Below are 27,675 nucleotides of genomic sequence, written 5' to 3' on the forward strand. Positions count from 1 at the left end.
AGGTGTTGATTTTTATCAAATACCTTTTCTTTTAACTTTATTTAAAAAAAAAATGTTTTGACCCATTGTTGAGGTGTATTATATAAAGAGTTTTTTTAATATGATATGATCTTTTCGTTTCTTTATTTAATGCTCACTATGTGCTTGGAACTGTAATGAGTGCTTTCCATGTATTACTTTACATAATCTTGGTGAAATCCCTAAAATGTCAGTTCTATTATTAATTTCACTTTATAGACAAGGAACTTGAAGCACAAAGAATCAAGTAACTTTCCTTCAGAAGCATACCTGCTAAGTGGGCAGGAAGTCTGAATTCCAGGGCTCATGTTCTTAGTCTCTAACTATGATGCCTCTGAAATTGACTGCGGGGAACCATTCTTTTAATGTATTGCTGAACCGGAATCACTAGTATTTTTGTTAAAATTTTTACATCTTTATTCATAACTGAAATTTAACTATAGTTTTCTGTTTTGGTGTTATTTTTCTAAGTTTTTGAATCAGAACTATGCATGCTAAGATGGAAGTTTAGTTTTAATAATTTTCTTTTTATTAAGAAACTTAAACATTTGTGTAACATTGTAATTATCTCTTCCTTTTCAAAGAACTCCCTGGGTGTCTGTTTGGACTTGAATACATTTTTGGAGATAATTTTTTAATATATTTATAGCTTCATCCTCATTCATTGATTTACTCTGAATTTCTGTTTCTTGGATACACTTCAGCCATTTATATTTATCCCAAACCATTTATCTTATTGAAATTTTAAAATTTATTATCACACAATGGAACATGATAGCCTTACATTAAAATTTGCTCAGTTCAAAGGGTTTGATATGCAATACTATCTTATTTATTATATTTTTTCCAAAATATAAAAAAGAACGCTGTAAGCTACCTGAGATATAGGACCGTAAAATACTACCACTCTGTTCCTACTGTCACCTGTCACTCCTGTTGCCAATGTTTTGGTGGCTATATTTTCTATTACCCAAAAGGAGGGTTAAATTGATAACAATCTGAGACAAGAGGAAGACAGATTCTGCTAAGCTATTTTTTGCATTACAATATCTAGCAACCAGATTTAGCTGGTTTCTTCTAGCTTGGGAGTTGAAAGACCTATATACTCATATTCAGACTTGTATAGGTTTTGAAAATGGGAAGAGAACTTAGACTCATCCAGTCCAAAACAACTCCAGGATTAATAAATAACCTTCAGTCAAAGTTTGCAAAACTGATTAATACCACACATTTTTTAGAGACCAATTAAGTTCTTTGAACAAACTGACAATAGCTTGATAGAGTTGCAAAGATTTTACTTTGAGCATTTCCAGGCAGGAAGACTCCCTTTGGAAATCCACTAGCATCTATGACAGTGGAGTATTCTTTTTTTACTTTTGTAATTCAAAAGATTGTGGACAATATTTAATTACTCATGTAAGAGACTAACGAAATGGAAAACCTAATACCAGAATCCATTCAAAACATGATGTAAAAAGGTGATGTTCTTAGAATTCATAGCCTTCCAGATGAAGTACAAACACAGCTCAGGATGATGTAGAAACTGACTTGTTTTTTCCACTACTTTCTTCCTCTGCTTTTCCCTGAATCCGTATGGATGCTAAGAATGAATAGCATTTTCTCCCAGCTGATGTTTAATCAATGGCCTAAAATGAGGTGGTCTTCCTCTCACAAAACTCACTTTTCTTGTCATACTTTTGCTCATATACTGCCATTTTGCTTTTTATAAAAATTAATTAATTTTTTAATTGGCAAGTAACATTGTTTATTTTTATGGTGTACAACATGATATCTTGAAATATATATACATTGAGGAATAGCTAAACCAAAGTAATTAACATATGCATTACCTCACATATTTAACATGTTTTTGTGGTGAGAACACTTAGAATTTACTCTCTTAGTGATTTTCAGTAATACAATATATTATTATTAACCATAGTTGCCATGTTGTGCAATAGATCTCCTGGACTTATTCCTCCTGTTCCACTGAAATTTTTTTTTTTTTCGATTGCAAGGGGTATACATTATTTTATTTTATTTTTTATGCATAGTAGTTGATTTTCATGCCCCTTTACCCATTCCTCCCCACCTTCTCCCCTCCTCCCCACATCATATCTGGTCACTTCTCTTAAAATGTTCAAGGAATTTTTCTGATTGTTGTGTCTTCTTTACCCCCAACCTTTAATTGTTTGTGTGTTTATTTATTTATTTATTTATTTTTAGCTCTGACAAATGAGTGAGAACATGTGGTAGTTCTCTTTCTGTGCCTGACTTATTTCACTTAATATAATTTTCTCTAAGTCCATCCATGTTATTGCAAATGGCAGTATTTCATTCTTTTTTATAGCAGAGTAGTACTCCATTGTGTAGATATACCACATTTTCCTGCTGATGGACATTTGCGCTGGTTCTAACTCTTGGCTACTATTAATAGAGCTGCAATAAAGATTGGCGTACAGGTATTCCTTCAGCATGATGATTTCCATTCCTCTGGGTATATTCCCAACAGTGAATAGCTGGGTCTTATGGTAGATCTATCTGTAATTGTTTGAGGAACCTCCACACCATTTTCCATAAAGGCTGCACCATTTTGCAGCCCCACCAACAGTGTATGAGGGTTCCTTTTTCTCTGCAACCTCTCCAGCACTTATCATTTTCAGTCTTTTGGATGTTACCCATCCTAACTGGAGTGAGATGGTATCTCAAAGTGGTCTTGATTTGCATTTCCCGGATGGTGAGTGAAGTTGAGCATTTTTCATGTGTCTGTTGGCCATTCATATATTTTCCTTTGAGAAATGCCTATTCAGCTCCTTTGTCCATTTTTTAATTGTGTTACTTGTTTTTTTGCTGTACAGTTGTTTGAGTTCCTTGTATATTCTGGATATTAATCCTTTGCTAGATGTATATTTTGCAAATATTTTCTCCCACTCTTTTTGTTGTCTGTTTACTCTGTTGATTGTTTCTTTTGTTGTGCAGAAGGTTTTTAGTTTGATATAATCCCATTTGTTTATTTTTCCCTTAGTTGCCTATGCTTTTGGGGTCATATTCATGAAGTCTGTACCCACTCCTACTTCCTGGAGTGTTTCCCCTATGTTTTCTTTAAGGGGTTTTATTGTTTCAGAATGTATATTTAATTCTTTGATCCATTTTGAGTTGATTTTGATATACGGTGAGAGGTACGAGTCTAGTTTCATTCTCTTACAAATGAGTATCCAGTTTTCCCAGCATGATTTGTTGAAAAGGCAGGCTTTTCCCCAGGATGTAGACTTGCTGCCTTTGTCAAAGATCAGATGGCTGTAGGCATATGGGTTAATTTCTGGGTTCTCTATTCTATTCTGTTTATCCGAGTCTGTTTTTATGCCAGTATCATGCTGTTTTGGTTATTATAGCTTTGTAATATAGTTTAAAGTCAGGTAGTGTTATGCCTCCACCTTTATATTTTTGCTCAGGATTGTTTTGGCTATGTGTGGTCTTTTTTTATTCCATATAAATGTTTGGATAGCTTTTTCCATCTCTGAGAAACATCTCATTGGAATTTTGATGGGATTGCATTGAATTTGTATATCACTCTGGGTAGTATGGACATTTTCACAATGTTAATTCTTCCAATCCAAGAGTAAGGGATATCTTTCCATCTTCTTGTGTCCTCTTTAATTTCTCTCAATGGTGGTTTGTAGTTCTCTTCATAGAGATTTTTCACATCCTTGGTTACCTTTATTCCTAAGTATTTTATTTTTTTGGTGACTATTGTAAATGGGCTAGCTTTCTTGATTTTTTTCTTTCTGCATGTTCACAGTTGGAGTATAGAAATGCTACTGATTTTTGTGTGTTGAATTTGTATCCTACAACTTTGCTGAAATCATTTATCAACTCTAGAAGTTTTTTTTTTTTATAGAAGTTTTAGGCTGCTCAATGTATAAGATCATATCATCCATAAACAGGGACAGTTTGACATCATCCTTTCCAATCTGAATGCCATTTATTTCCTTCTCTTCTCTGATTGCTCTGGCTAGTGCTTCAAACACTATGTTGAATAGGAGTGGTAAGAGTGGGCATCCTTGTCTAGTTCCTGTTCTTAAGGGAAAAGCCCCATTCAGGATGATATTGGCAGTGAGCTTATCATATATGGCTTTAATTATGTTGAGATACTTTCCATCCTTGCCTGAATTGTAGAGAGTCTTTATCATGAAAGAATGTTAAATTTTTTCAAATGCTTTTTCAGCATCTATGGAGATGATCATATGGTCTTTGTCTTTGCTTTTACTGATATAGTGTATCACATTTATTGATTTGCATATGTTGAACCAACCTTGCATCCCTGGGATGAAACCACTTGATCATGGTGTATCATTTTGTTTATGTGTTGCTGTGTTCTGTTAGCTAGTATTTTATTGAGGACTTTTGCATCTATATTCTTCAAGGATATTGACCTGTAGTTTTCTATTTTTGATGCATCTTTGTCTGGTTTTGGTATCAGGGTGATGTTTGCCTGATAGAATGAGTTTGGGAGAATGGCCTCTGTTTCAATCTTTTGGAACAGTTTGCAGAGAAATGGTATCCGCTCCTCTTTGAAGGTTTGGTGGAACTCTGCAGTGAACCTGTCCAGTCCTGGGCTTTTCTTTGTTGGGAGCCTTCTGATAACAGCTCCAATTATATCCTTTCAACAATATCTCCCCAACCTCTCCCCACCACCAATTCCTGGTAACTGCCATTTTACTCTCTGCTTCTATGAATACAACTTTTTTGGATTCCACATATAAATGAGATCATGTGATATTTGATTGTTCTCTGCCTGGCTTATTTCATTTAACGTCTTCTAGTTTCACCCATGTTGTTGCAAATGGCAGGATTTTCTTCTTTTTTAAGGCCAGATAGTATTCCATTGTGTGTGTGTGTGTGTGTGTGTGTGTGTGTGTCTGTGTGTGTGTGTATACACACCACATTTTCTTTATCCATTCATTGCTGATGGACACTTAGGTTGATTCCATATCTTGGGTATTGTAAATAGTGCTTCAGTGAACATGATATCTCTTTGACGTACTGATTTCATTTTGTTTGGGTATACATCCAGTAGTGGTATTTCTCGATCATATTGTAGTTATGTTTTTCATTTTTGATGAAGCTTCAAACTGCTTTCCATAGTGGCTACACTAATTTACATTCTCCCCCAACAGTGTGCAAGGGTTCCCTTTTCTCCATATCCTTGCCAAGACTTATCTTTTGTCTTTTTGACAATAGTCACTCTAATAGGTGTGAGATGTCTCATTGCAGCTTTAATTTGCATTTTCATGATGATTAGTGATGCTGAGCATATTTTCATACACCTGTTGGCCATTTGCATATCTTCTTTTGAGAAATGTATATTCAGGTCCTTTGCCCTTTTTAAAATCAGGTTGTGTGTTTTTATACTGTTGAGTTGTTTGACTTTCTTATATACTTTGGGTATTTATCTTTTATCAGTCTTATGGTTTACAGATATTTTCTCCCATTTCTTGAGTTGTCTCTTCACTCGATCATTTCCTTTGCTATGCAAGTTTTGGTTTGATGTAATCCCACTTGTCTATTTTTGCTTTTGTTGTCTGGGCTTATGGAGTCATATCCAGAAAAATCATTGCCCAAACCAATGTTATGGAGCTCTTCCCTGTTTTCTTCTAGTAGTTATACAGTTGCAGGTCTTATGTGTAAGTCTCTAATTCATTTTGAGTTGATTTTTGTATGTGATATGAGATAATTTCATTCTTCTGCATGTAGATAACCAGTTATCCCAACAGTAAGACATGAACCTTTCCCCGTGTGTTCTTGGCATCTTTGTCAGATATCAACTGAACATAAATGTGCGGATTTATTTCTGGGCTCTCAATTTTGTTCTATTGAATCTATACGTTTGCTTTTCTGCCAGTAGCATGCTGTTTTGATTACTATAGCTTTGTAGTATATTCTGAAGTCAGGTAGTGTAATGCCTCCAGCCTTTTCTTTTTGCTCAAGATTGTCTTGACTGTTTGAGGTCTTTTATGGTACCATATAAATTAAAAAATTTTTTTTTCTTAAAATTGAAATATATCATCAGAATGTTGAAAGGGATTGTATTAAATCTATAGATTGCTTTGAGTATATGGACATTTAAACAATATTAATTCATCCAATCAATGAACATTTGTGTCTTCTTACATTTTTTCATTACTGTTTTATAGTTTTCAGTGTACAGGTCTTTTACCTCCTTGGTTAAATTTATTCCTAGCTATTTTATTTTATTTTGTAGCTAAATGGGATTTTTTTTCTTGATTTCCTTTTTGGACAGTTTCTTGTAGTATATAGAGACACTACTGAATTTTGTGCATTGTTTTTGTATCCTGCAGCTTTACTGAATTCATTTATTAGATCTAAGAGCTTTTTGATGGAGTCTCTAGGGATTTCTGTGTATAAGATCATGTTGTCTATAAACAAGGACAATTTAACTTTTTATGTTCCAATTTGAATCTCTTCTTTTTCTTTCTCTTGCCTAATTGCTCTGGCTAGGACTTCCAGTATAAATTGAATAGAGATGGTGAATGTGGGCATTCTTGTCTTGTTCCTTACCTTAGAGGAAAACCTTTCAACTTTTCACTGTTCAGTGTGATGATGTTAGCTGTGGGTTTGTCACATATGCCTTTACTATGTCGAGGTACATTCTTTCTGTGCTTAATTTGTTGAGTGTTTGCCATTTTGCTTTTAATTTACCTTCTATTTTGTGGGAGGGTGGGGAGGTGGGATATGGGCAAGTATTCACCTGGAGTCAGCAAATCACTCTTCTTTTCTTCTTGTCATTCCTATGAATTAGTATATGAGTTCTATTCTGACTTTAGTCTAGAGTCCAAAAACAGTGATGTTGTCAGTAAAGAAATTAAAGGGATACTGATAATCATTTGAAATTTGACCTGTATTGATATTGAGCTAATTTTCCTAAAGCATTGCTCTCATCATACTACCCCTGTCTTCAAAATTCTTCAGTGTGTCTCCTTTGCCTAGTTTAGTGGTTTACAACCCTTTCCCCATCATAGCAAGTGTAGAAAGGTTTTCTGAGCACTGAGCTAAAGTGACGAGGATGCTTGTCACCGAAGAAACTGGTTCAAAGGCTCCCACTGTGCTGGACCCAACTTGGTTGCCCCAAGTGAAAAGAGATCGGTATATTGGAAAGCTCTGTCATCCCAGAAAAAATGAAAAATTCTTAATGTGGCTTTCAAAACATTCTGCCATCAGGCTATCAAACTGACTATCAATATTTTTCTCCTACTACTTCCCTACATGACTTCTCTGTTTCAGCCAAATTTATTTATTCATTCTGTGCAAAATAATCATTGCTCATTATAGTTCTTGTAGCTTTGGCTTATGCCTTTTTATTTAAAGTTCCTGTAGCTTTGGCTTATGTCTCTCCTTTTACTCCACACTCGTCTAAATCCTGGCCATTATTCAAGACCCCAATCCAAAGCTCACCTCCTCCCCAACGCCAATCTTGATCAGAGAAAGCAATTATTATTCTCAGATCACTTTTGGGAGTCCAAAAGACCTTCTGGAGGATATGGGATTTTAACAAGACCCTGAAAGATGGATAGGATTGACATGTGGCCAAAAGGAGAATGAGAAGGGCCTAACAGATGGAGGGGACTGAATGAGCAGCACACTAGTTGCTGCTGTTACCTGGCAGGTAGTAAATATCAGACCTTACCTTGACAGATTCTAAGTGGTGGGTGTGAAACAGGACAGGAAATTTGTATTCTTAGAAATTTGAGTGCCGCTGTTTGTAGCAGACTGGTATTTCCTGTTCAGCAAGGTTTTTCGTACCTGAACTCTTTGCTCTGGTAGTAATTCTGACCCTCCTGGCCCAAATACTTCAAGCTCATAGTCAGGGCTGGGTGTGAGATGCCAAGCTGGACTAATCAGAGTCCCTGGGTCTTTATATAGAGGGGCTGGAAAAAAGCTCTCTCTCTCCCCTTTACAAATATTGAGGTAAAATGATATAGGTCTAGAGCTTCCATGGAAAGACTTTCACCTTTCTTGGTGAGGGGGAGAAAATCTGTCTTTAACATTATAATAAATAACAATAACTGGAGACAGAGCAGAGCCCCTACAACAGTTTTTGAAACTTAGAATTAGGCTGCACTTTATCCAGTCCCACCCAGATTTGTTCTCAGTTATTTGAGACAGTAAACTATCATTTTGCTGTTTTTTAACCTAGTTTGAATCAGGCGCTGTTTTAGTCCATTTTTGTTGCTTACAACAGAATACCTGAAACTAGGTAATTTATAAAGAAATAAAATTTATTTCTTACACTTTCAGAGGCCAGGAAGGAAGTCCACAGTTCAGGGAACACATCTAGTGAGGGCCTTTTACTTGGTGGGAACTCTCTACAGCAACACAGGGTGTCACATGTGGAAGGAGAGAGAGATTAAACTCCTCACTTGCTTTCCTTTTAAAGCCATTAGAACCACACCAATGACCTCCCATTAAACCATCCCTGAATTAATCTATTCATGAGGGTAGTCCTCACAATTTAATCACCTCTGAAAAGCCCTTCCTTTCAATTACCATAATAGGATTCCCCACCCTCTTAACAGTGGTACAATGGAGATTAAGTCTCCGACACGTCAACCTTTGGGGGCCACATTCAACCCAAGCAGGCAATGATGACTTACAGCTGAAAGAGCCTATCTAAGGCAGTGGTGTAGGGTGAAATGTGGTTAGCAGAGAATAAAACTAGAATGGTAACTGGGACAAGAGCGGGTGGGGAGATAGAGAAGGATGGTGAAGCCCAGCTGGGGTATCTGGATTCATTCTGTAGACTTTAGGGAGTATTTGACATTTATGTTTAGATGAAGGGATAAACAGGTCATAGAGTTGTGAGTTGTTTAGAGAGAGAACTGGCCACAGAGTACACAGCAGATTGGAGAAAGAACTAAAGAGGCCATATGCATTCACTGTTAATGGGCCTTTCAACCTGTCAATTGGGGACTCTTTCTGATTGCTCTGGAAATTCCTAATTGTAGAAAGGCCACAGAGAGGAGTTATGTTGCAGATGTAAACACGTATCTTTATTTGAAAAGATAGACATAGAGACACTGAAAACCCTGAAAAATAAACTCAAGTATGGCCATTGCTGGAAGAAACTGAGAGTGGTCAGGGAGGGGCATCTACAGCAGGACTACTCAGAGGTAAGCACAGATGGAGGCAAACACTAGATTGCTAGACAGGAACACAGAGCTAGACGTAGGCTGGGGAAGATGGTAAGTATCTCAGGGTAAAAATATTCTTAGTAAGAGAAAGACACAGCTGGGTGATGTGATAACCATGTTTTATTGGTAGGGGTACTTACTTTGTCCTCTAGCCAGGGTGTCTCGGAATCTAAAGCCACTTATATTTTTTGAGGTTCCTGGTATTAAAAGTTTAAGAAATGTCAAACCATGGCTATGAAAACTGTGGTATGTTTTAAATATTTGGTAAATAATAACTCAATGATGTTTTGCCACAATCTGTTATAGAGTATAATAATGTTATTCATAGATAATTAAAGAATTTTTAAAATATGAATTAACAGCATACAATGGTGTATGCCAGTAATGGGGCACAAGGCTAATGTTGTCAGATGAGCGCTTCTTTCAGTCCCGTCAGTATGTCTCTGTTCTCCATGGAAAACATCACGGGGACTTAATACCAGCTGCCTAAATCTGAGGTGGTTTGTGAATATGAGACCCAGTCCTCATGGCCCCCAGCTCTCCTGGGGTAAAGGTAACTTAGGGCTGTTACCTTCACTCCACAGCCCTAAGTAGAGTCTGAGTCCTTTCTGTGCCTCTCTCATCCTGCTGTAAGTGCACTGCTCTCTACATCTTGCCAAATATTCCAGAAATACAATTGCTGCTGCCTTAGTCCATGCCTTAACCATAATTTCCCTATCACTGTTGCTTCTTAACCTCCAGCTTCTCCTCCCTTAAAGTCAGCCTCAGTATTGCTAGCAAAGATCTTTCTCCTAAACTCAGATCTAAACATGCACAACCTTGACTCAACATCACACGTAGATCCCCTTAACCCAGAGGATAACATTCAAATTCCTTGGCTTGTCATATGATGCAGCATACGAGGGTCCTCAACCCACTTTTCGAGTCTAATTTTTCTTTATTCCTCCAACACTCTGCACCTGCTGCTTTTCCAGAAAGGTCCAATGTTCTTTCATTTTTCTGTGGGTTTTGCCCCTGCTTTTATCTTTTCCCAAAAAACTCCTTCTCTTCTTGCCAAATCTTACCCATCTGTTCTGTGAAAAGTTCCTCAGTGCTACCAGTGGGAGTGGCTCCCCTGATCCCCATGTCCATTAGCATGTCTTCAGTACAGTGAGTGTTAGACAAGGAGATGACTGAAGAGGGACTGTGATTTGTTTTTCTTTGTATATCCCATCCCTGGTATCACGCACAGTTAGGGCTCAGTACATACTGGCTGAATAATTGAATTAATTGTCAATAATACCCCATGTTTTCAGAAGCAAATGCAAGTTCAGTCACAAACTACCTCTTGCAAACAGTTTGCACTATAGGATTCAGTAAGATTGCCCATGGTTTTCTGGATGGTTCTTATAAGTAGCTCTGATGGTTGCAAAATGGTTCTCAGTTCCCAGGTCTCCATATTAACATGCTTCTTCCCAAGCAAGCACTTTTTCTTTTTTAGCTGCCTTCTGACTCGGCTGAGCCTGCTAAAGAAACTGTATAAGACTTCATTTCCTTGACTTAGACAATGATTTCAGCCCAGCATATAGAATCATCATCATTCATGGCTGAGATTGAAGCATGCTGCTTATCTGCATGTAGTCATTCTCCAGGCAAGAAATAATGCATTATTAACACAGCTTTATTATCAGGATCAGGTTCAGCAGAGAGAGCAACATTAGAGGATAATTGGAAAGACAGCTGATTTGTTAGCAAAATGTTGCTTTTGGCTAATGAATCATTCCGATTTTTGCACTGACAGTTCAGTAACAAGCTTGAAGACTACTTTGCTTCAGACCATTAAACTTTGACAAACCAGTTATTAACTACAGCTAGAGCCAACGGTCTGTGGGGATTATTGCAATTATGAGCCATCTATGTAATTTTTTTTAATCATTAGCAAGACAAGGTGAGTCTGATGATGGAGGGCTGATGACTGATGGTCTCTGCTGCTTTGCAGCACATAAGGCAATAAACAGTTGCAAGCAGGACTAATCAGTCAGCAAAAGCTCTTTGCTGGGAAGATGTAATAAGAGCAATAAAGGTTATTGCTCTCAAACAGCAAATGCTGTTCAGGAAGGAAAGCACAAGGTTTTCCTTTAGCTTCTATTTTGGAGGCTGGAGGTCTTTTCAAAGGAGAATTAGAGGGACATAGAGAGAGCACACCACATGGGAGAAAAGCAAGGCAGGACTCATGTGGCTTGGGTTCTGTTCCTGTGCTTTGTTGGATTGTGGTTGTATTCACAATGCCCTTTGGAAGGTGCTTGCCCTTTCTCCTTTCTGCTCTGCACTATTTATAACAGGGATCTCAAACTTAGGTGGGCAATACAAATTAGTAGAGCAAAAGATAGTGGTGAAGACTGTGGTAAAATTATAAGTCAAATGAAAACACATCTGTGGGCCATATTGCAACATTTGGTTTACAGACAAAAGTCTAGATCCTCAGTCTGGATTATGAGACACTCTGAATCTGGCCTATACTTCTCCTGCCTTATCTTCTCTTATTTTCCTTTTTTGAATCCTTATGCCCCAGTCTAACTGGGGTGTTCTCCAGATGTGCCCCACACTTTCCAAAATCTGTACCTTAGCTCCCCCAGAAATGGCCTCTTCTCTGAAATTCATTTCTACCTGTTCAAATCCTACCCACTCTCTGGGTGGTAGTTTCTTTATTTGTTAAATTGGAAAGAAGAGGTGTATTAAATCAACCTTGAGATCCTTTTCTCTTCTAAAGTATTGTAAGTCTGTGGCATTTCCACCAACTGTTGTTTGTATGCACATGAATCTAGTTGGATTTTGGTGACTTAACTCAGTGTAATTTTTGCATCCCCTAGGTGGGCACATTGCTGGGAGTCTAGCTGTTGTCACAGATGCTGCCCACCTCTTAATTGACCTGACCAGTTTCCTGCTCAGTCTCTTCTCCTTGTGGTTGTCATCGAAACCCCCCTCCAAGAGGCTGACGTTTGGATGGCACCGAGCAGGTACAGTTCACTGATTGAACAATAACAACAGAGTCCAACCAAGAGTAAAAATGGAAGGTACAAAGCAAAGCCTTGCTCAGAAATCCCTTACAGGCAAATCTCTGGTGCACAGGATCAAATGAACACAGATGTGGAAATGTGTGTTCTCAATATTAATTCAAATAATGGCCAGATGAATGGTGTTACCTCTACTTCTTTGGGACGACAGCAACACGTGTATCACTTTAGCAGCCACCCCAGCCCCAGGGTCTTGGTGTGTGATAACAGCTATGACATTATTCATTTTATCACTCTGCATCCCTGGGAAAGAGGATAGGGAAAAGAGAACACATTGGGAAATAAGGCACAGAGAGCCCAAGGGAGTTGCCGAGATTGAGGAACTTCTCATAGGGAAGACAGGAATGGGCTATGGGCTTTCTTGGTCATACACCGTTCAGTGAATGGCTCAGGTATCTATCTTGCTCAATCAATCAATGACAACAAAAAAGAAAGAAGGGAGGGGAGGATAGTGAGAGGTTAGTAAATGGATACAAAACAGCTAGACAGGAAAAATAAGTTCTATTGCATACATTCGAGTTAGGCATCTATAATTAACATTAATTTATTGCATGTAATCAAATGGCGAGAAATCATGAAGAAATGATTAAGTTTTGCAATGATGAATATGCTAACTACCCTGATTTGATCATCACACATTGTATACACATATTGATATTCCACTCTGTACCCCACAAATATGTATAATCAATTATGTTTCAATAAAAAAAAAAACCCCACAAAATGAAAAAGGAAGAGGAGGAGGAGAAGGGGGAAACAAAATTTTACTTTTTCTCCTGTCTCAGTCCTGGTTCTTTCACTAAGTGACTGCTTGTTCTTGTCTAAGAAGTGACTCAGGTCATGAGGTGGGTTTAGTCTGAGAAATTTTTACTTAGACTCTCTTTTACAAGCTCCTGTCCCCCTCTCCACCCTTCCCCACTGCAATTCCACTTCTCTTCCTCTGTGTTATTTCTCTTGTTTGTTTGTGTCTCTTTCTGTGTTATTTCTTGTACCAGCTGCAGGAGCTTCTGGCTGAATGTTTTGTGCAAATCATGTGAATAAATAGTCACAATTCCATGTGTTCACACTGGTTGAGATAATCAGTGTGAAGGAGATCTGAGGGTAGAGCAAAGGTGGCGACATACCAACTTGGCCAGCCTTCACTGAAAGCTGCCTCTAAGACACAGACCACACCCTGTAGACTGACAACTGTAGACTGCAGGTTTTCAAGCTTGGAATGCTAGGAAGTTCTAATTTCATACTAGACAATTTATCATTGCAGGTGTTTTTAATTGCCTTCTCTTTAACATTCAGGGAGAGATGAGGCAATAAACAGCAATAAAAAGAGTTCATGACAATGTGATCTGAGAATGCTCTAGCCAATCTCTGAGCAGAGCTACACTTGGAAAATGTGTACCTTTGGCTAAGCACCCATCATTTCTCTGTATAAATTTTTATGTGTACTTGACCCTTTGTGATATTAGTCAAAGCTGTTTTGTAAATGTAAGATGGTTTGTAAGTATGGGGTGGACTCAGAATTTAGATCACTCATTACATTTTGTCATCTTGGCTGTGGAGGTCCATGAGCATTGATACTCCAGAAGACCAGGGCTGTTCAATAGAACTCTCTGTTACGACGGTCATATTCTATAACATAAATTATAATGTGGTTATTGAGCACTTTAAATGTGGCTAGTGCTACTGAAGAATCAAGTTTTAATGTTACTTAATTTAAATTTAAGTAGCCCCATGTAATTGGAGGCTACCACATTAAGCAGCACCGCTATAGACATGTAGGGGAGCCCAACACACCAACAGACTGGTCTGGCCAACTTGAGGACCCTGCTGGCTTAACAGTTTTCTTAGCAATCATAGTAGCACTTGTTGATGGTTGCTCATGTGTTTCCTTTTTTAACTGGTTACTTTTGGATTCCTGGCTCTTTGTTTTGTCCTATGTTTAGAGCTGACTCCTGATTCTTGCACTTGGTGTTTGGGCTTTATCCTTCCAGCTCTCATCTCACTACACCTCTCTAATCATGGGCTTACACTTGGACATGTTCTACATGCATAACTTGATTTGGATTCTCATGGCTAGAAAGCACATGACTTGACATCTACAAACCTAATCTTTGTTTCTGACTAACCAGAAATTCTGGGGCCTGCTCCTCATAAACATCCACAAAAATGAGTTTTAAATAGCCTGATTAGACTGATAAAATAACAATATCTTGAGTGTTTCCTTACATTGTCTTAGTTTCCTAGGGCTCTCTTACCAAAGTATTACAAACTGGGTGGCTTAAACAACAGAATTTTTTGTCTGACAGTTCTGGAAAATAAAAGTCCAAAATCATGGTGTTAGTAGGGTTAGTTCCTTCTGAGGTCTGTAAGGAAAAATCTGTTCCGTGCATTTCTCCTAGCTTTTGGTAGTGTGCTGGCAATCTTTGTTTTTCCTTGGCTTGTAAATTTCTGCTTTAATGTTTAAATGGCATTCTCCCTGTGTGCATGTCTCTTAAATCTCTCTTAAATCTTCATTTAAAGATTTCGTCTTTAAATAAGGACACCAGCCCTATTGGATTATGGGCCCACCCTACTCCAGTATGCCTTCACCTTTAACTACTTAAATTGGCAATCGCCCTGTTTCTAAATATGGTCAATCTGAGGTATTGACTTCAACATATGAATTTTAGGGGGACAAAATTCAACCCATAATGTATGTCAACTTGTTATACATATATGCTATTATTGTATCTACCTTATAGATAAGGAAACTCAGGCTTGGATAGTTTAAGTTACTTGTCTAAAGTCACATAAACAGTCACTGGCAGACCACATATGTCTGACAATTGCACTTATGCCCTAAACATCTGTACCAGCATCTTCGATAGTGGGAATAATGTTCCATGGGTGGCTAGTCAGGTGATTATTACTGTCGCACGGACAATAACTACACATCCTGATATGTATTAGAAAATGAACTAGCATATCAAACATGTTATTTCATGGATAACTTTGTCTAGGAAGAAGCTAAGTATAAAAACTGAATTTATTTGTAGAAAATATTAAGTGGCTAATAAGACGGGGCATATGAATACGGCAAAAATCAGGAAGGTTGTATTTAAATGACTGAAGTCTGGGAAAATAGGCACACACTAGGTAACAATGCATTACAGCACTCTGCTTTAAAAGGAACTGATATCTGGGAATAGTTTAAAGTGGGGAAGAACAAAATTATGGAATGTGCTTGACCACTGACTCACAGAATTGTTTCTAGACCCTTGTGGTTTTTAGAATCTATCTGCAAGGTTAAGCTAAAGATCAGGGTGCAGTGTTAAAGGACTCCTAAGTGAGCAAATGTGCTTTCCTCAGTGGGCAGATTGAGTGCTATCTTAACTTTAAATATTAATGTAAGTGTCTCTATTCTGATGCTTATTTTCCTTGCTGTTGCTCTTAAAATGTAGTTAGTGTTGATAAACCTCAGAACTCGCCTCTGTGCTTGTAATATGTTGGGTTGGCAGATAAAACTCATTTCATCAAGTACCCTCTAAAGCCTGCCCTTTTTACTATTTCATTCCGCTGAAGGTGCTGGTACTGGCAAGGTGTAAATGTTTTAGGGTGAAATTAAGAGTTTCTAAACACATTCTACTCTTTGTGTCTCATTATTTCACCTTCTAATACATTTCAGTCATTTTAGTACCTGTTTAAATTAAAATCTCCAAGGAAAGCAGTGAGGACAGGCAGCAATTAATATGTTCTAAAAACTTGCTGGAAATTGCTTAGTAATATGGAAACATGATGAACTCAGGTGCTGGTGTTTTATGAATGCGACGTTAAAATGCCTCATCTGAGTTTTAACATCCATCCGCACTTCTGTTTCCTGAATCAATCAGTGAATGAGTTTGAAACCTCTGTTTTTTTTTTTTTGGAAGGGGGGGCAGGAAAAATTGTTATTACTCTTGTGGGGGGTGTGTGGGGCTGTGGGTAGGTGATAGAGCTGTTTGTGTGTGCGTCTTTGTGTGTTTGACCTAGAGATCCTGGGTGCCCTGCTGTCCATCCTGTGCATCTGGGCAGTGACTGGTGTGCTGGTGTACCTGGCATGTGAGCGCCTGCTGCACCCCGATTACCACATCCAGGCGACGGTGATGATCATCGTTTCCGGCTGCGCAGTGGTGGCCAACGCTGTGTAAGTCACCCCTACACAGTGCCTGTGAGGCTTATCTTTATTTTATTTATTACTTATTTATTATTGGTTATGAATATTCATGCGATACAAAGCTAATTGTCACCCCTCGTGTTCATGATGTGAGGGACAGATTCATACTGGCAGCATACTCATTACCACAAATTGGATTAGTACCCTGTGTCTCCCACCCAACTACCCCCAACCTCCTTCTCTCTCTCCGTTCCCCCTCACTCCACTTTGTAGCCCAAGGAATGTTCTCTCCCTCTGCAAGTTCAATGCACTACTGTGGTCTTTCTTTCCTTCCTTCTTTCTCTCTTAGCTCCCACATATGAGTGAGCACATGTGGTATTTATCCCCCTGTGCTTTGCTTATTTCACTCAACATAAGTTTCTCCAGGTTCATCCATGTTCCAAATGGGAGAATTTTGTTTGTTTTTATGGTAGAGTAGTATTCCATGGTGTATATATACCACAGTTTCCTTATCCAGTCATACACTAATGGACATTTAGGTTGGTTCCATGTCTTGGCTATTGTAAACAGAGCTGCGATGAACACGGGAGTGCAGGTATCCCTTTGACATGATGATTTCCATTCATTCTTCTGGGTATATACCTAGAAGTGGGATTGCTGGATCGTATGGAAGATCTATCTGTAGTTGTTTGAGAAACCTCCATACTGTTTTCCATAGTGGTTTTACTAATTTACAGCCCCACCTACAGTGTAGGAGTGTTGCCTTCTCTCCACACCCTCTCAGAATTTGTTATTCACCGTCTTTTTGATTATAGCCAGTCTAACTGGGGCAGGGTGGTATCTCAATGTAGTTTTAATTTGTATTTCCCTGATGACTAGTGATGTTGAGCATTTTTTTCATGTACTTGTTGGCCATTGGTATCTTCCTTTGAAAAATGTGAATTTAGCTCCTTTGCCCATTGTTTACTGTATAATTGTTTGAGTTCCTTGTGTATTATGGGTATTAATCCCTTGTTGGATTCTGTATTAGTCAAGGTTCTCCAGAGAGACAGAATCAATAAGATATGTCATAATTATATGAGAGGGATTTATTAGGGGAATCAGCTCATGTGACTATGAAGAAAAGTCCCATGACAGGCCGTCTGCAAACTGGATGCTGGTAGCGTGGCTCAGTCTAAGTCCAAAGGCCTCAAACCAGGGAAGCTGATGGTGTCCTTCGTGTAAATTCTGGATCCCAAAAGATGAAGAGTCTTGAGCCCTGATGTCCACGGACAGGAGAGAAGTGTATCACAGCTCCAGCGGATTGAGAGAGAGCTTTACCTCTTTCCTGTCTTTTGTTCTCTCCAAAGCCCTGGCAGATTGGATGGCTCCAACCCACATTGAGGGTGGGTCTTTCCCACCCAATCCAATCAGACTCTCATACTAATCTCTGCTGGAAACACCCTCATGGACACACCTAAAAGGATTGCTTTACCAGGTTTCTCAGCATTCCTTCATCTAACCAAGTTGACACCTAGAATTAATCTTCGCAAGTGATGCATAGTTAGCAAATATTTTCTCCCACTCTGTAGGTTGTCCTTTCACTCTCTTGATTGTTTCCTTTGTTGTGCAGAAGCTTTTTAATTTGTTATAGTCCCATTTGTTTATTTTTTTCTTTTGGTGCTTGTGCTTTTGGGCTCATGTTCATTAAGACCATGCCCAGGCCTAGTTGCTGAAGTGTTTCACCTATATTTTTCCTTAGTAATTTTACAGTTTCAGAGCTTATACTTTAGTCTTTCATCCATTTTGAGTTTATTCTAGTGTATGGTGAGAGATGCATATTTAGTTTCATTCTTCTCCATGTGGATATCCAGTTTTCCCAGCACCACTTGTTGAAGAGGCAGTCTTTTCCCCAATGTAGATTTTTGTTGCTTTTGTTCAATATCAGATCACTGTAAGCCTGAGGAGTGATTTCTGGGTTCTCAACTCTACTCCACTGGTCTGAATGTCTATTTTTATAACAGTACCATGCTGTTTTGATTACAATAGCTTTGTAGTATAATTTGAAGTCAGGTAGTGTTATGCCTCCAGCTTAATTTTTTTTGCTCAGGATTGCTTTGGCTATTTGGGGTCTCTCATTGTTCCATATGAAGGGTAAGATTGTTTTTTCCATTTCTGTGAAGAATGTCACTGGTATTTTGATGGGGATTGCATTGAATCTGTACATCGCTTTGGGTGGTATAGACATTTTCACAATGTTAATTCTTCCAATCCAAGAGCATGGAATATCTTTCCATCTTTTTGTGTCTTCTTTAATTTCTTTCAGAAGTGGTTTGTAATTCTCACTGCAGAGGTCTTTAACCTCCCTGGTTAAATTGATCCCTAGGTATCATATTTTTTTGGTGACAGTTGTAAATAGGCTTACTTTCTTTATTTCTCTTTCTGTTAATTCATTATTTGAGTATATAAATACTACTGATTTCTGGGCATTTATTTTGTATCCTGCAACATTATTGAAGTAATTAACCAACTCTAGGAGTTTTTTGATAGAGTCTTTAGGTTTTTCTATATATAGTATCATGTCATCTGCAAATAGGGAAAGTTTGGCTTCAACTTCTCCAATCTGGATTCCCTTTATTTCTTTCTCTTGCCTGATTGCTCTAGCTAGTACCTCTAGCACTATGTTGAATAGAAGTGGTGAGAGTGGACATCCTTGTCTTTTTCCTGTCCTTAAGGAGAAGGCCTTCAATTTTTCCCCATTCAGAGTAATACTGGCGGTAGGCTTGTCATAAATGGCTTTTATTGTGTTAAGATATTTTCCTTCTATACCTAATTTGTTGAGAGACTTTATCATGAAGGAATGTTGAATTTTGTCAAATACTTTTTCAGCATCTATTGAAATAATCTTATGGTCTTTGTCCTTGAGTTCGTTGATGTGATGTATCACATTTATTGACTTTTGCATGTTGAACCACCCTTGCACTTCTGGGATGAATCCCACTTTATCATTGTGTATAAATTTTAATGAGTTGTTGTATTCTGATTGCTAATATTTTGTTGAGGATTTTTGCATCTATATTCATCAAGGATATTGGCCTGTAATTTTCTTTTTTTGTTGTGATTTATCTGGTTTTGGTATCAGAGTTATGTTGGCCTCATAGAATGAGTTTGGAAGAGTAGCTTCTGTTTAAATTATCTGGAGTAGTTTGAGGAGAATTGGTATTAACTCCTCTTTAAAAGATTGATAAAATTCAGCTGTAAAGCCATCTGGACCCAGAGTTTTCTTTGTTGGAAGATTGCTAATTACCACTTCAATCTCCTTTTTTGTTTTTGGTCTGTTCAGGTTTTCTATCTCTTCTTGGTTCAGTCTTGGTACTTTGTATGTGTCTAGAAACTTATTCATATCTTCCAGATTTTCCTATTTGTTGCCATAGAGTTGTTTATAATAGTCTCTAATGATTCTTTGTATTTCTATGGTATCATCTATAATGTCTCCCTTTTCATTTGTGATTTTTGTTATTTGGGTCTTCTCTCTCTCTTTTTTTGTTAACCTAGCTAATTGTTTCTCTATTCTATTTATAGTCTCAAAAAACCAACTTTTTGGTTTTTTGATCTTTTCTATTGTTATTTGGGTCTCTATTTCATTTAGTATTACTATGATCTTAATTACATCTTTCTGTCTATTACCTTTGGCTTTGGATTGTTGTTGTTTTTCAAGTTCTTTGAGGCATATGTTAGGTCATTTATTTGAAGTCTTTCCTTTCTTTTGATGTAAGCATTTATTGCAATAAATCTGCCTCTTAGCACTGCTTTTGCAGTATTCCACAGGTTTTGGTATTATGTATCTTTATTTTCATTAGTTTCTAGAAATTTTTGATTTCCTGTTTAATTTCTTCTTGGACCCATAGGTCATTGAGGAGCCTATTATTTAGTTTCCATGTATTTGTATAGTTTCCAGAGTTTTGCTTATTATTAATTTCCAATTTTAGTCCACTGTAGTCTGAAAAGACATGTGGAATGATTTCAATTTTTTAAGATTTGCTGAGACTTGATTTGAGACTTAATATGTGGTGTATCCTGGAGAATGTTCCATGAGTTGATGAGAAGAAAGTATATTCTTTAGTTGTTGGGTGAAATGTTCTTTTATATATCTACCAGATCCAGTTGGTTCAGGGTGTAGTTTAAATCCTTTGTCTCTTTGTTGGTTAGTTGCCTGGAAGGTCTGTCTTATACTGAGAAAGGGGTGCTCAGATCACCCAGTATTAACATATGAGGGCCTATTTCTTTCTTTAGGTCTAAGAAGTTATGTTTGCTTTATATATCTGGGTGCTCCAGTATTGGGTACATACATATTTAAGATTGTCATGTGTTCTAGTTATATTGATCCTTTTATCATGATATAGTGGCCTTCTTTGTCTCCTTTTGTTTTTTGATTTAAAGTCTATTTTATGTGATATAAGAATAGCTACTCCTGCTCATTTTTGGTTTCCATTTGCATGGTATATCTTTTTTTATCCCTTCACTTTTAGTCTGCGTGTGTCTCTACAGGTGAGGTGGGTCTCTTGAAGACAGCATATACTTGGGTCTAGCTTTTTAATCCAATCAGTCAATCTGTGCCTTTTGAATGGGGAGTTTAATCCATTCACACTTAGGGTGGTTATTGACAGATATTGTTTAATTCCTGTCATTTAATTCCTTTTTGTTTAGATGATTTAAATATCTTTTGATCCTTACTTCCCCTTTTATTTCTCTTCTTCAATAAGAGAGAAATATTAGAGGTGGCATGATTTAGCTTCTTGCTCTTTCTCACTGGCACTTTTGTTTTAATAGCAGGTTTTGCTCTTTCTTGTGTATCCGTGGTAGTGACATTCATTATTCAGATTCCAGGTGAAGGACTCCCTTAAGAATTTCTTGCAGGGCTGGTCATGTGGTGGTGAACTCCCACAATTTTTGTTTCTCTGGGAAATACGCTGTTTCTCCCTCATTTCTGAAGGAGAGCCTTGCTGGATAAAGAATTATTGGCTGGCAATTTTTTTTTCTTTTAATGTTTTGAATATATCATTCTACTTTCTTCTGGCCTGTAGGGTTTCAGTTGAGAAGTCTGCTGTTAGTCTGATGGGGGTTCCCCTATAAATGACCTGACATTTTTCTCTTGCTGCTTTTAGAATTCTCTGTCTTTGAGATTTGCAAATTTGACTGTAATGTGTCTTGGGGGGGATCTTTTTGGGTTGAATCTGTTTGGGAACCTTTGAGCTTCCTGGATCTGAAGGTCTGTATCTCGCCCTACTCCTTGGAAGTTTTCTGTTACTATTTCCTTGAATAGGTTTTCAATAGCTTTTCCTTTCTCCTCCCCTTATGGAATACCCACAATTTGGATGTTAGAGAACTTGAGGTTGTCTGCTATCTGTCTTAGATTTTCCTCATTATTTTAAATTCTTTTTTCCTTTTTTTTTTTGGTCTGACTGAGTTATTTCAAAAAGACCATCTTCCAGATCAGAAATTCTTTCTTCTGCTTAATCTACCCTGCTGCTCAAGCTCTCAGTTGTGTTTTTTATTTCATTGAGTGAATCTTTCATTTCTCAAAGTTCTGCTACACTTTTTTTTAAAGATATTAATCTCTTTGTAGATTTCCTCTTTCATGTTCTGGATATTTTTTCTTGTTTCATTGTGTTCTCTAATTAAGTCTTCCTTTTATTTTTCAAGTTTTCTTAAGATCATTGCTCACAATTCTTTTTCAGACATTTCAAAGATTCCCTGTTCTATGCAGTCTGACATTGGAGCATTACTTTATTCTTTCAGTGGTTTCACTTCTTCTTATTTATATGCAGTTCTAGTATTTTTTGTTGATTTTTGGTCATTTTGTAGAGGGTTTGCTTCTTCTGTTACACTGAGGTTGGCTGTGGAGTAGCCATGGCTGCTGCTGTGGTGGTGAATTATCTTTGCTTGACAGTAGGTATGGTGGTGGTTATTTTAAACCACCGTGGGTCTTATTCCAGAATCTGTGGTCACAGAATGAGCCCCCAGCACTAGTGCTGAGCTCACCTTGGTGGGTTGGGCCGTGGGGGCTGGTGCTTCCCTTCGGGTCCAAGGGGAGGTGAGGAGTTGCCAGCACCATGTAGGTCTGCTGGGCTCACGTTGGCAGGTCTGGCTGTGGGGGCTGGCACTCCCCTCCGGGTCCAAGTGAGGCTTATTTTTAATCCTGTCTGGACAAAGACTTTTTTTTTTTTTTTTTTTGCTTTAAACTCCTTTACTTGTGAAGACCTGACAGAGTGTTTGAATACTCTAAGACCAAAAATAAGGCTGGTTGTTCTAGTTTAAGCTAATGAGTGTTTAATTATTGGCTTCTACTAGCTACCATTTTTGAAACTTCCAATGTGCCAGAGACTGGGATGGGATCTTTTGATATACATGATCAAGTTTAATATCCATAACACCTCTAGATTTCAGATTAGGAAACTGAAGCTCACACATTATCTACTAGGTAGTGCAGAGACAGGAGTTGAATCCAGATCCACTGGCCCAGGATGGAGCTCCTAGCCATTCTGCTCTCTCAAGCATGTTGATGGTTCAATTGGGGATGTGACTTACTCCTGTTTAATTTTTGTTAGGTGAGCAGATTATGGGTTCCCAGACAGCTGGGTTAGAAGGGACCTTAAAATTTATTTACTTCAGTCTCCATTCTACTTTTAAATTCTCTTTTGCAACATGCTCATAAAATGGTCATTAGTTGCATATTTATTTATTTATTTATTTATTTATTTATTTATTGAAACATAATTGATTGTACATATGTGAGGGGCACAGCATTGAATATCAATATCTGTGGGCAACATGGTGCTCAGATCAGGATAATTAGTGTGTTCAACATCACACAATGTAATCATTTTTTGTGGCCCTTTACCAATAATAGGAAATTTAGTTTCCTCAAAACAGTCTATTTTATCTTTGCATTACTCTGACTATGAAAATTCTTCCTTAAAGAATTAGCTAAATTCTCTCTTTAGTTTCCACCTGTTGGTCCATTCTCATATCCAGGCAGTTTTAAATAATTCTTATAGGAGATGATCATATGTCCCTTGCCCCATGTGTCTGTTCTTCCCACAGTGAATTACTTGGTTGCTCATGACAATGGGGTTTTGAGGCAAGGGCTTTGATCCCTTTGGGTCAAATTTCTCCTTCCCTTTTAAGGTCTGATTCTTGGCAACCCTACTTAAAACTCTGTCTATCTATCTATCTATCTATCTATCTATCTATCTATCTATCTATCTATCATCTATCTATCTATCTATCTATCTATCTATCTATCTATCTATCTATCTATCTATCTATCTATCTATCTATCTACCTACCTACCTACCTACCTACCTACCTACCTATATATCTACCTGTCTGCCTAACTACATACCTATCTATCATCTGTTGTTGACAGAATGACTGTTCTACCCTCTCCCCTTCAGCCCCAAAGATTTTCACATCCTAATTCCTGGAACTCTTGAATACGTTGACTTACATGGCAAAAGGAACTTGCAAATGTGATTAAGTTAAGGGTTAAAAATGGAGAGGTTATCCTGGATTACCCAGGCGAAAGGTCCTTATGAGAGGGAGGCAGGATGTCAGAGGAGAGGCTGCTGGGCTGCTGGTGCTGACGATGGAGGATGGCTGAAGCCGAGGAATATGAGTGGGCTCCAGAAGCTGGAAAAGGCAAGAAAATAAATTCTTTTCTAGAGCCTGCAAAAAGAATGCAGTGCTGCAGCCCCACTGTAGACTTCTGACCTCCAGACCTAGACAAAAATAAATTTGTTTAAAGCCACAAAGGCTTTGTGGTAATTTGTTACAGCAGCAATAGGAAACTCACATATCCCCTATACATCATCTTCCTATATCTATCCATGCAACTTGATACCTGCTGCGCTGTAGGTTTTTACATGAAAGTGGAAAAGATGGTGATAGAAAAATGGCATTTTCAATAGTTGTTTTTAAGAGAGACACAATGGAATCTCTGGAATTAGTGGAAAAGCTGAACTGTACACTGTGAAGATTCTCCTCAGGTCACTCTAACAGCCTTCACTCTGGCTGCCTTAGTTCCCCACCTCCCGGTTGTCAGCTGTTGCTCCAAATCTCTGAGCTAAAAAATTAGAAGAGGGTTTGATCAGCTGTCACTGACTAGATCCTTATCTCCAACCAGTTAACTTGAAAATGTGTTTCCCACTAGCACTGGGAGAAACAGTGTGGGCAGAGCCATGCAATCTGTCACCTCTAGGAGACAAATACACCAGAGCATGTATCCTCCTGACTGGAGTCAATAACATCATCTTTGCAAAAGGAGAACAATATGTCCTTAAGGCAGCAGGGAAAAGAAAAGTGTTAATAAGTTCCCGAGATTCCTATGTCTCACAGGTATACCTAACCAACTACCACTCCAATCCGGGACCTCAATAATTGAGTTTGACTTTCTGACTAGATACCATCCAATTTTTTTTTTCTTTTCTTTTCTTTCTTTCTTTCTTTCTTTTTTTTTTTAGTGCAACTGCTTTTGAAAATTGACCTTAGCTCTGCAGGTGCTTTTCATGCTTAGAAAGACATAAAAAGCTCTGCCTTCCTTGTACAAGCAGATAGTTACTTATGGATAGAGATGCTGAGTGACTGTTTTCTTCAAGAACTGGGATTATGGTTTTCAAGTGCTGCTAGTGCTGTGTTGTCTGAATATAGAGATATCAGAACTGCAACTTGGGAATAAATCTATTTGTTAGGGACTACAAATCAGGACAGAAAGTTACAGTAGAAGTTGTGAAGAGATTCTAGGATGTAGGTTATAGACAAGCTTTAAGGCTATTATTGTATGCTAAATTTTCTCTGTCAGAAAAATCCCCACCCCTTCACCCCTTACCCTACTTAACATAACCTTTGGATTCAGCTCAGTTGCTGTTTCTCTAACTAAATTAGACTCCTATGTTGTACTAACCGTACATAGTACATCCCATATTGTACTGACCATACATTCTTAGTAGACTTATTATAATTAGAATTTTCCATTTGTGTGTGTGGGTTTAATCTCTGCCATCTCCATCATACTTAAAGCTACATTAGAGAGGGACCATGTTTTTACTCACCTTTATGGCCCAAGAATTTAGCCATTCTACAGTCCCTGAGTCCCTAAGTAAGTTTTCTTTTCTTTCTTTCTTTTTTTTTGATAAAATGAGTAAAAGAATGGATGACAATATGGTGAGCACATATGCACTCATGGCAAATCCAGATGAGAGTCTATTAACTGCTAGCTGTATAAAGAACCTTAAACGGTGACTTCTAGTTGAGGGTGAAGGGTGAATTTCTACCTAAACGCTGACAATCTGAAAACTGTACATGCTGTTAATGGTCAAATCTTGGTAACAGTCATTCCACTTTGTGGTGATAGCTTAAGATTTGACAGACACTTTACCTGCAAATAGTCTGGGATACATGGTATTGAACAATAAGTTGTTGTTTTTTTAACTTTTGTTTCAAAATGTCCAGAAAGGGATTTTAGGCAAAATACTCCTTGTTAACTGTCAGCAAAAGAGTTCTCTTTTTACCTTTGGTCTAATACTTCTTAAAGTTGTAGATGAATAGAATCAGGTACATAATTTATAGTGCCTAATACTTACCACTTTGATTTGAACAGAATATGGTAAAGTCTGCAATATGCTTTGTATGTATATGTACACATACAAGTGCAGTTATAATACATTAATGTAATAATATCTCTGGATAAATAGCTACACACACTTAAGCACACTACTCTCATATTGGGCATTAGGAAATTATGCAAATTTCAAATTCTCATGGAAGTGAACAAAATTTAGTTAACTAAAAGCTAAAAAATTTAACATTGATGAAATTTATTACTCCTTATTTGTTTTATCTCTTTCTGCTGCCTTTTGCATTTGAAGCAAAAACATTTAATTAAGCTCTCACCAAAGCTCAGCTTTATGCCTAGTTCAGTGCTTGACATTTAGTAGACTCTCAATAAATGAGATTTTCCCTCTTCATTTTCAAATGCTTAACTTTCATCTAAATGATGCTTTCCAGTTTTATGCAAAACAGGGTAGCATTATGTGGATGAACGAGAAAACTGAGGTGAATCTTCATAGTCTGGCCTAGTGTGAAAATTTCAAAATTCTTTGGTACACTTGTGTTTGAATAGTCCAAAATAGCACGTCTTAAAGCATAAATATTTCAACTACCCACCATTTAAAAAAGTGGATGTTATTGCCAATTCCTCCATTATGCTGCATATGTTTTTAAGGGCTAATCTCATAGATGCCAAGAACATTGTTCTCTCTTTCAGATTAACTGTGATTTTGCACCAGAGATGCTTTGGACACAATCACAAAGAAGTGCAAACTAATGCCAGTATAAGAGCAGCTTTTGTGCATGCCCTTGGAGATCTATTTCAGAGTGTCAGTGTGCTAATCAGTGCACTTATAATCTACTTTAAGGTGAGTATATTTGAGTTTACCTATCATCATAGTAATTATACGAATTAGGCAGTACATAAGTTGACCCTCCAATATTAACTTAACAGAAGGTGGGCAGCCTTGTTTTCCTATATAAACTACACTGCAATAGTAAAACAAACAAACAACAACAACAACAACAAAAAACACCCAAAGCCTGAAAACTTAGACTTCCTCAAATTTCTAAGAGCTATGTCTTTCACTATTGTGCTGCCAGACTCTCAAGAAAGTAGTTCCTTTTGTCATGGTGTTAAGATGGACAGCAATAAAACAGTGAATACCTTAGTGTCTTGGGTTGTAAGCAACAGAAAAGATCTCTGCCTCAGCTGAGCAAAAAATAGATTTATCAGCTGGAACTTATTAAATGTACTTCTGGACACAAATCAAGGTAGAAATAAAGGAAAATTTTGGTATCTTGATTTCAGAAATTATCCAACTTCTGTCCCAGGCACCATGCTGATGTAAATGTGACTCAACCAACTTTTTTTCTCTTCTTGTCACTGCTGATTCATATTTCTGGGAAGGGGAGGCCAGTTGACCTAAGTTGTATTTTGTACCTGCTGCTTGGCTGGAGGAAGGGTATAGCACTTGATTCACTATTCCATCAATATTGCCCATAATGGGGGAGAGGTAAGTTCTCCCCAAAAAGCCAGGGTGCTAATGAAAAGTGAGAATGGATCCTGGATGGACCTCCAACTCTAAACAAATAAATATTCACTACAGATTGTTATGTATAAATGCTAAGAACAGAGGTGGGTTGAGGACAGGGAATGAAGGAAAAGAGCATTTAGTTC

At 37.7% G+C, this 27,675-nt stretch overlaps 1 protein-coding gene across 1 annotated transcript in view; it reads left to right on the forward strand.

The window, feature by feature from the left end:
• The window catches only part of SLC30A8 (solute carrier family 30 member 8), a 54,786-nt gene that overhangs the window by 16,227 nt on the left and 10,884 nt on the right, over nt 1-27,675 (forward strand). Inside the window, exons 3-5 of the mRNA XM_063080121.1 lie at nt 12,077-12,223; nt 16,286-16,439; nt 26,713-26,863. Of these exons, the coding sequence (XP_062936191.1) occupies nt 12,077-12,223; nt 16,286-16,439; nt 26,713-26,863 (452 nt within the window). The remainder of the gene's footprint in view (nt 1-12,076; nt 12,224-16,285; nt 16,440-26,712; nt 26,864-27,675) is intronic.

Source organism: Cynocephalus volans, chromosome 15 (assembly GCF_027409185.1).
Source record: "Cynocephalus volans isolate mCynVol1 chromosome 15, mCynVol1.pri, whole genome shotgun sequence".
NCBI classification, from domain to species: Eukaryota; Metazoa; Chordata; class Mammalia; order Dermoptera; family Cynocephalidae; genus Cynocephalus; species Cynocephalus volans.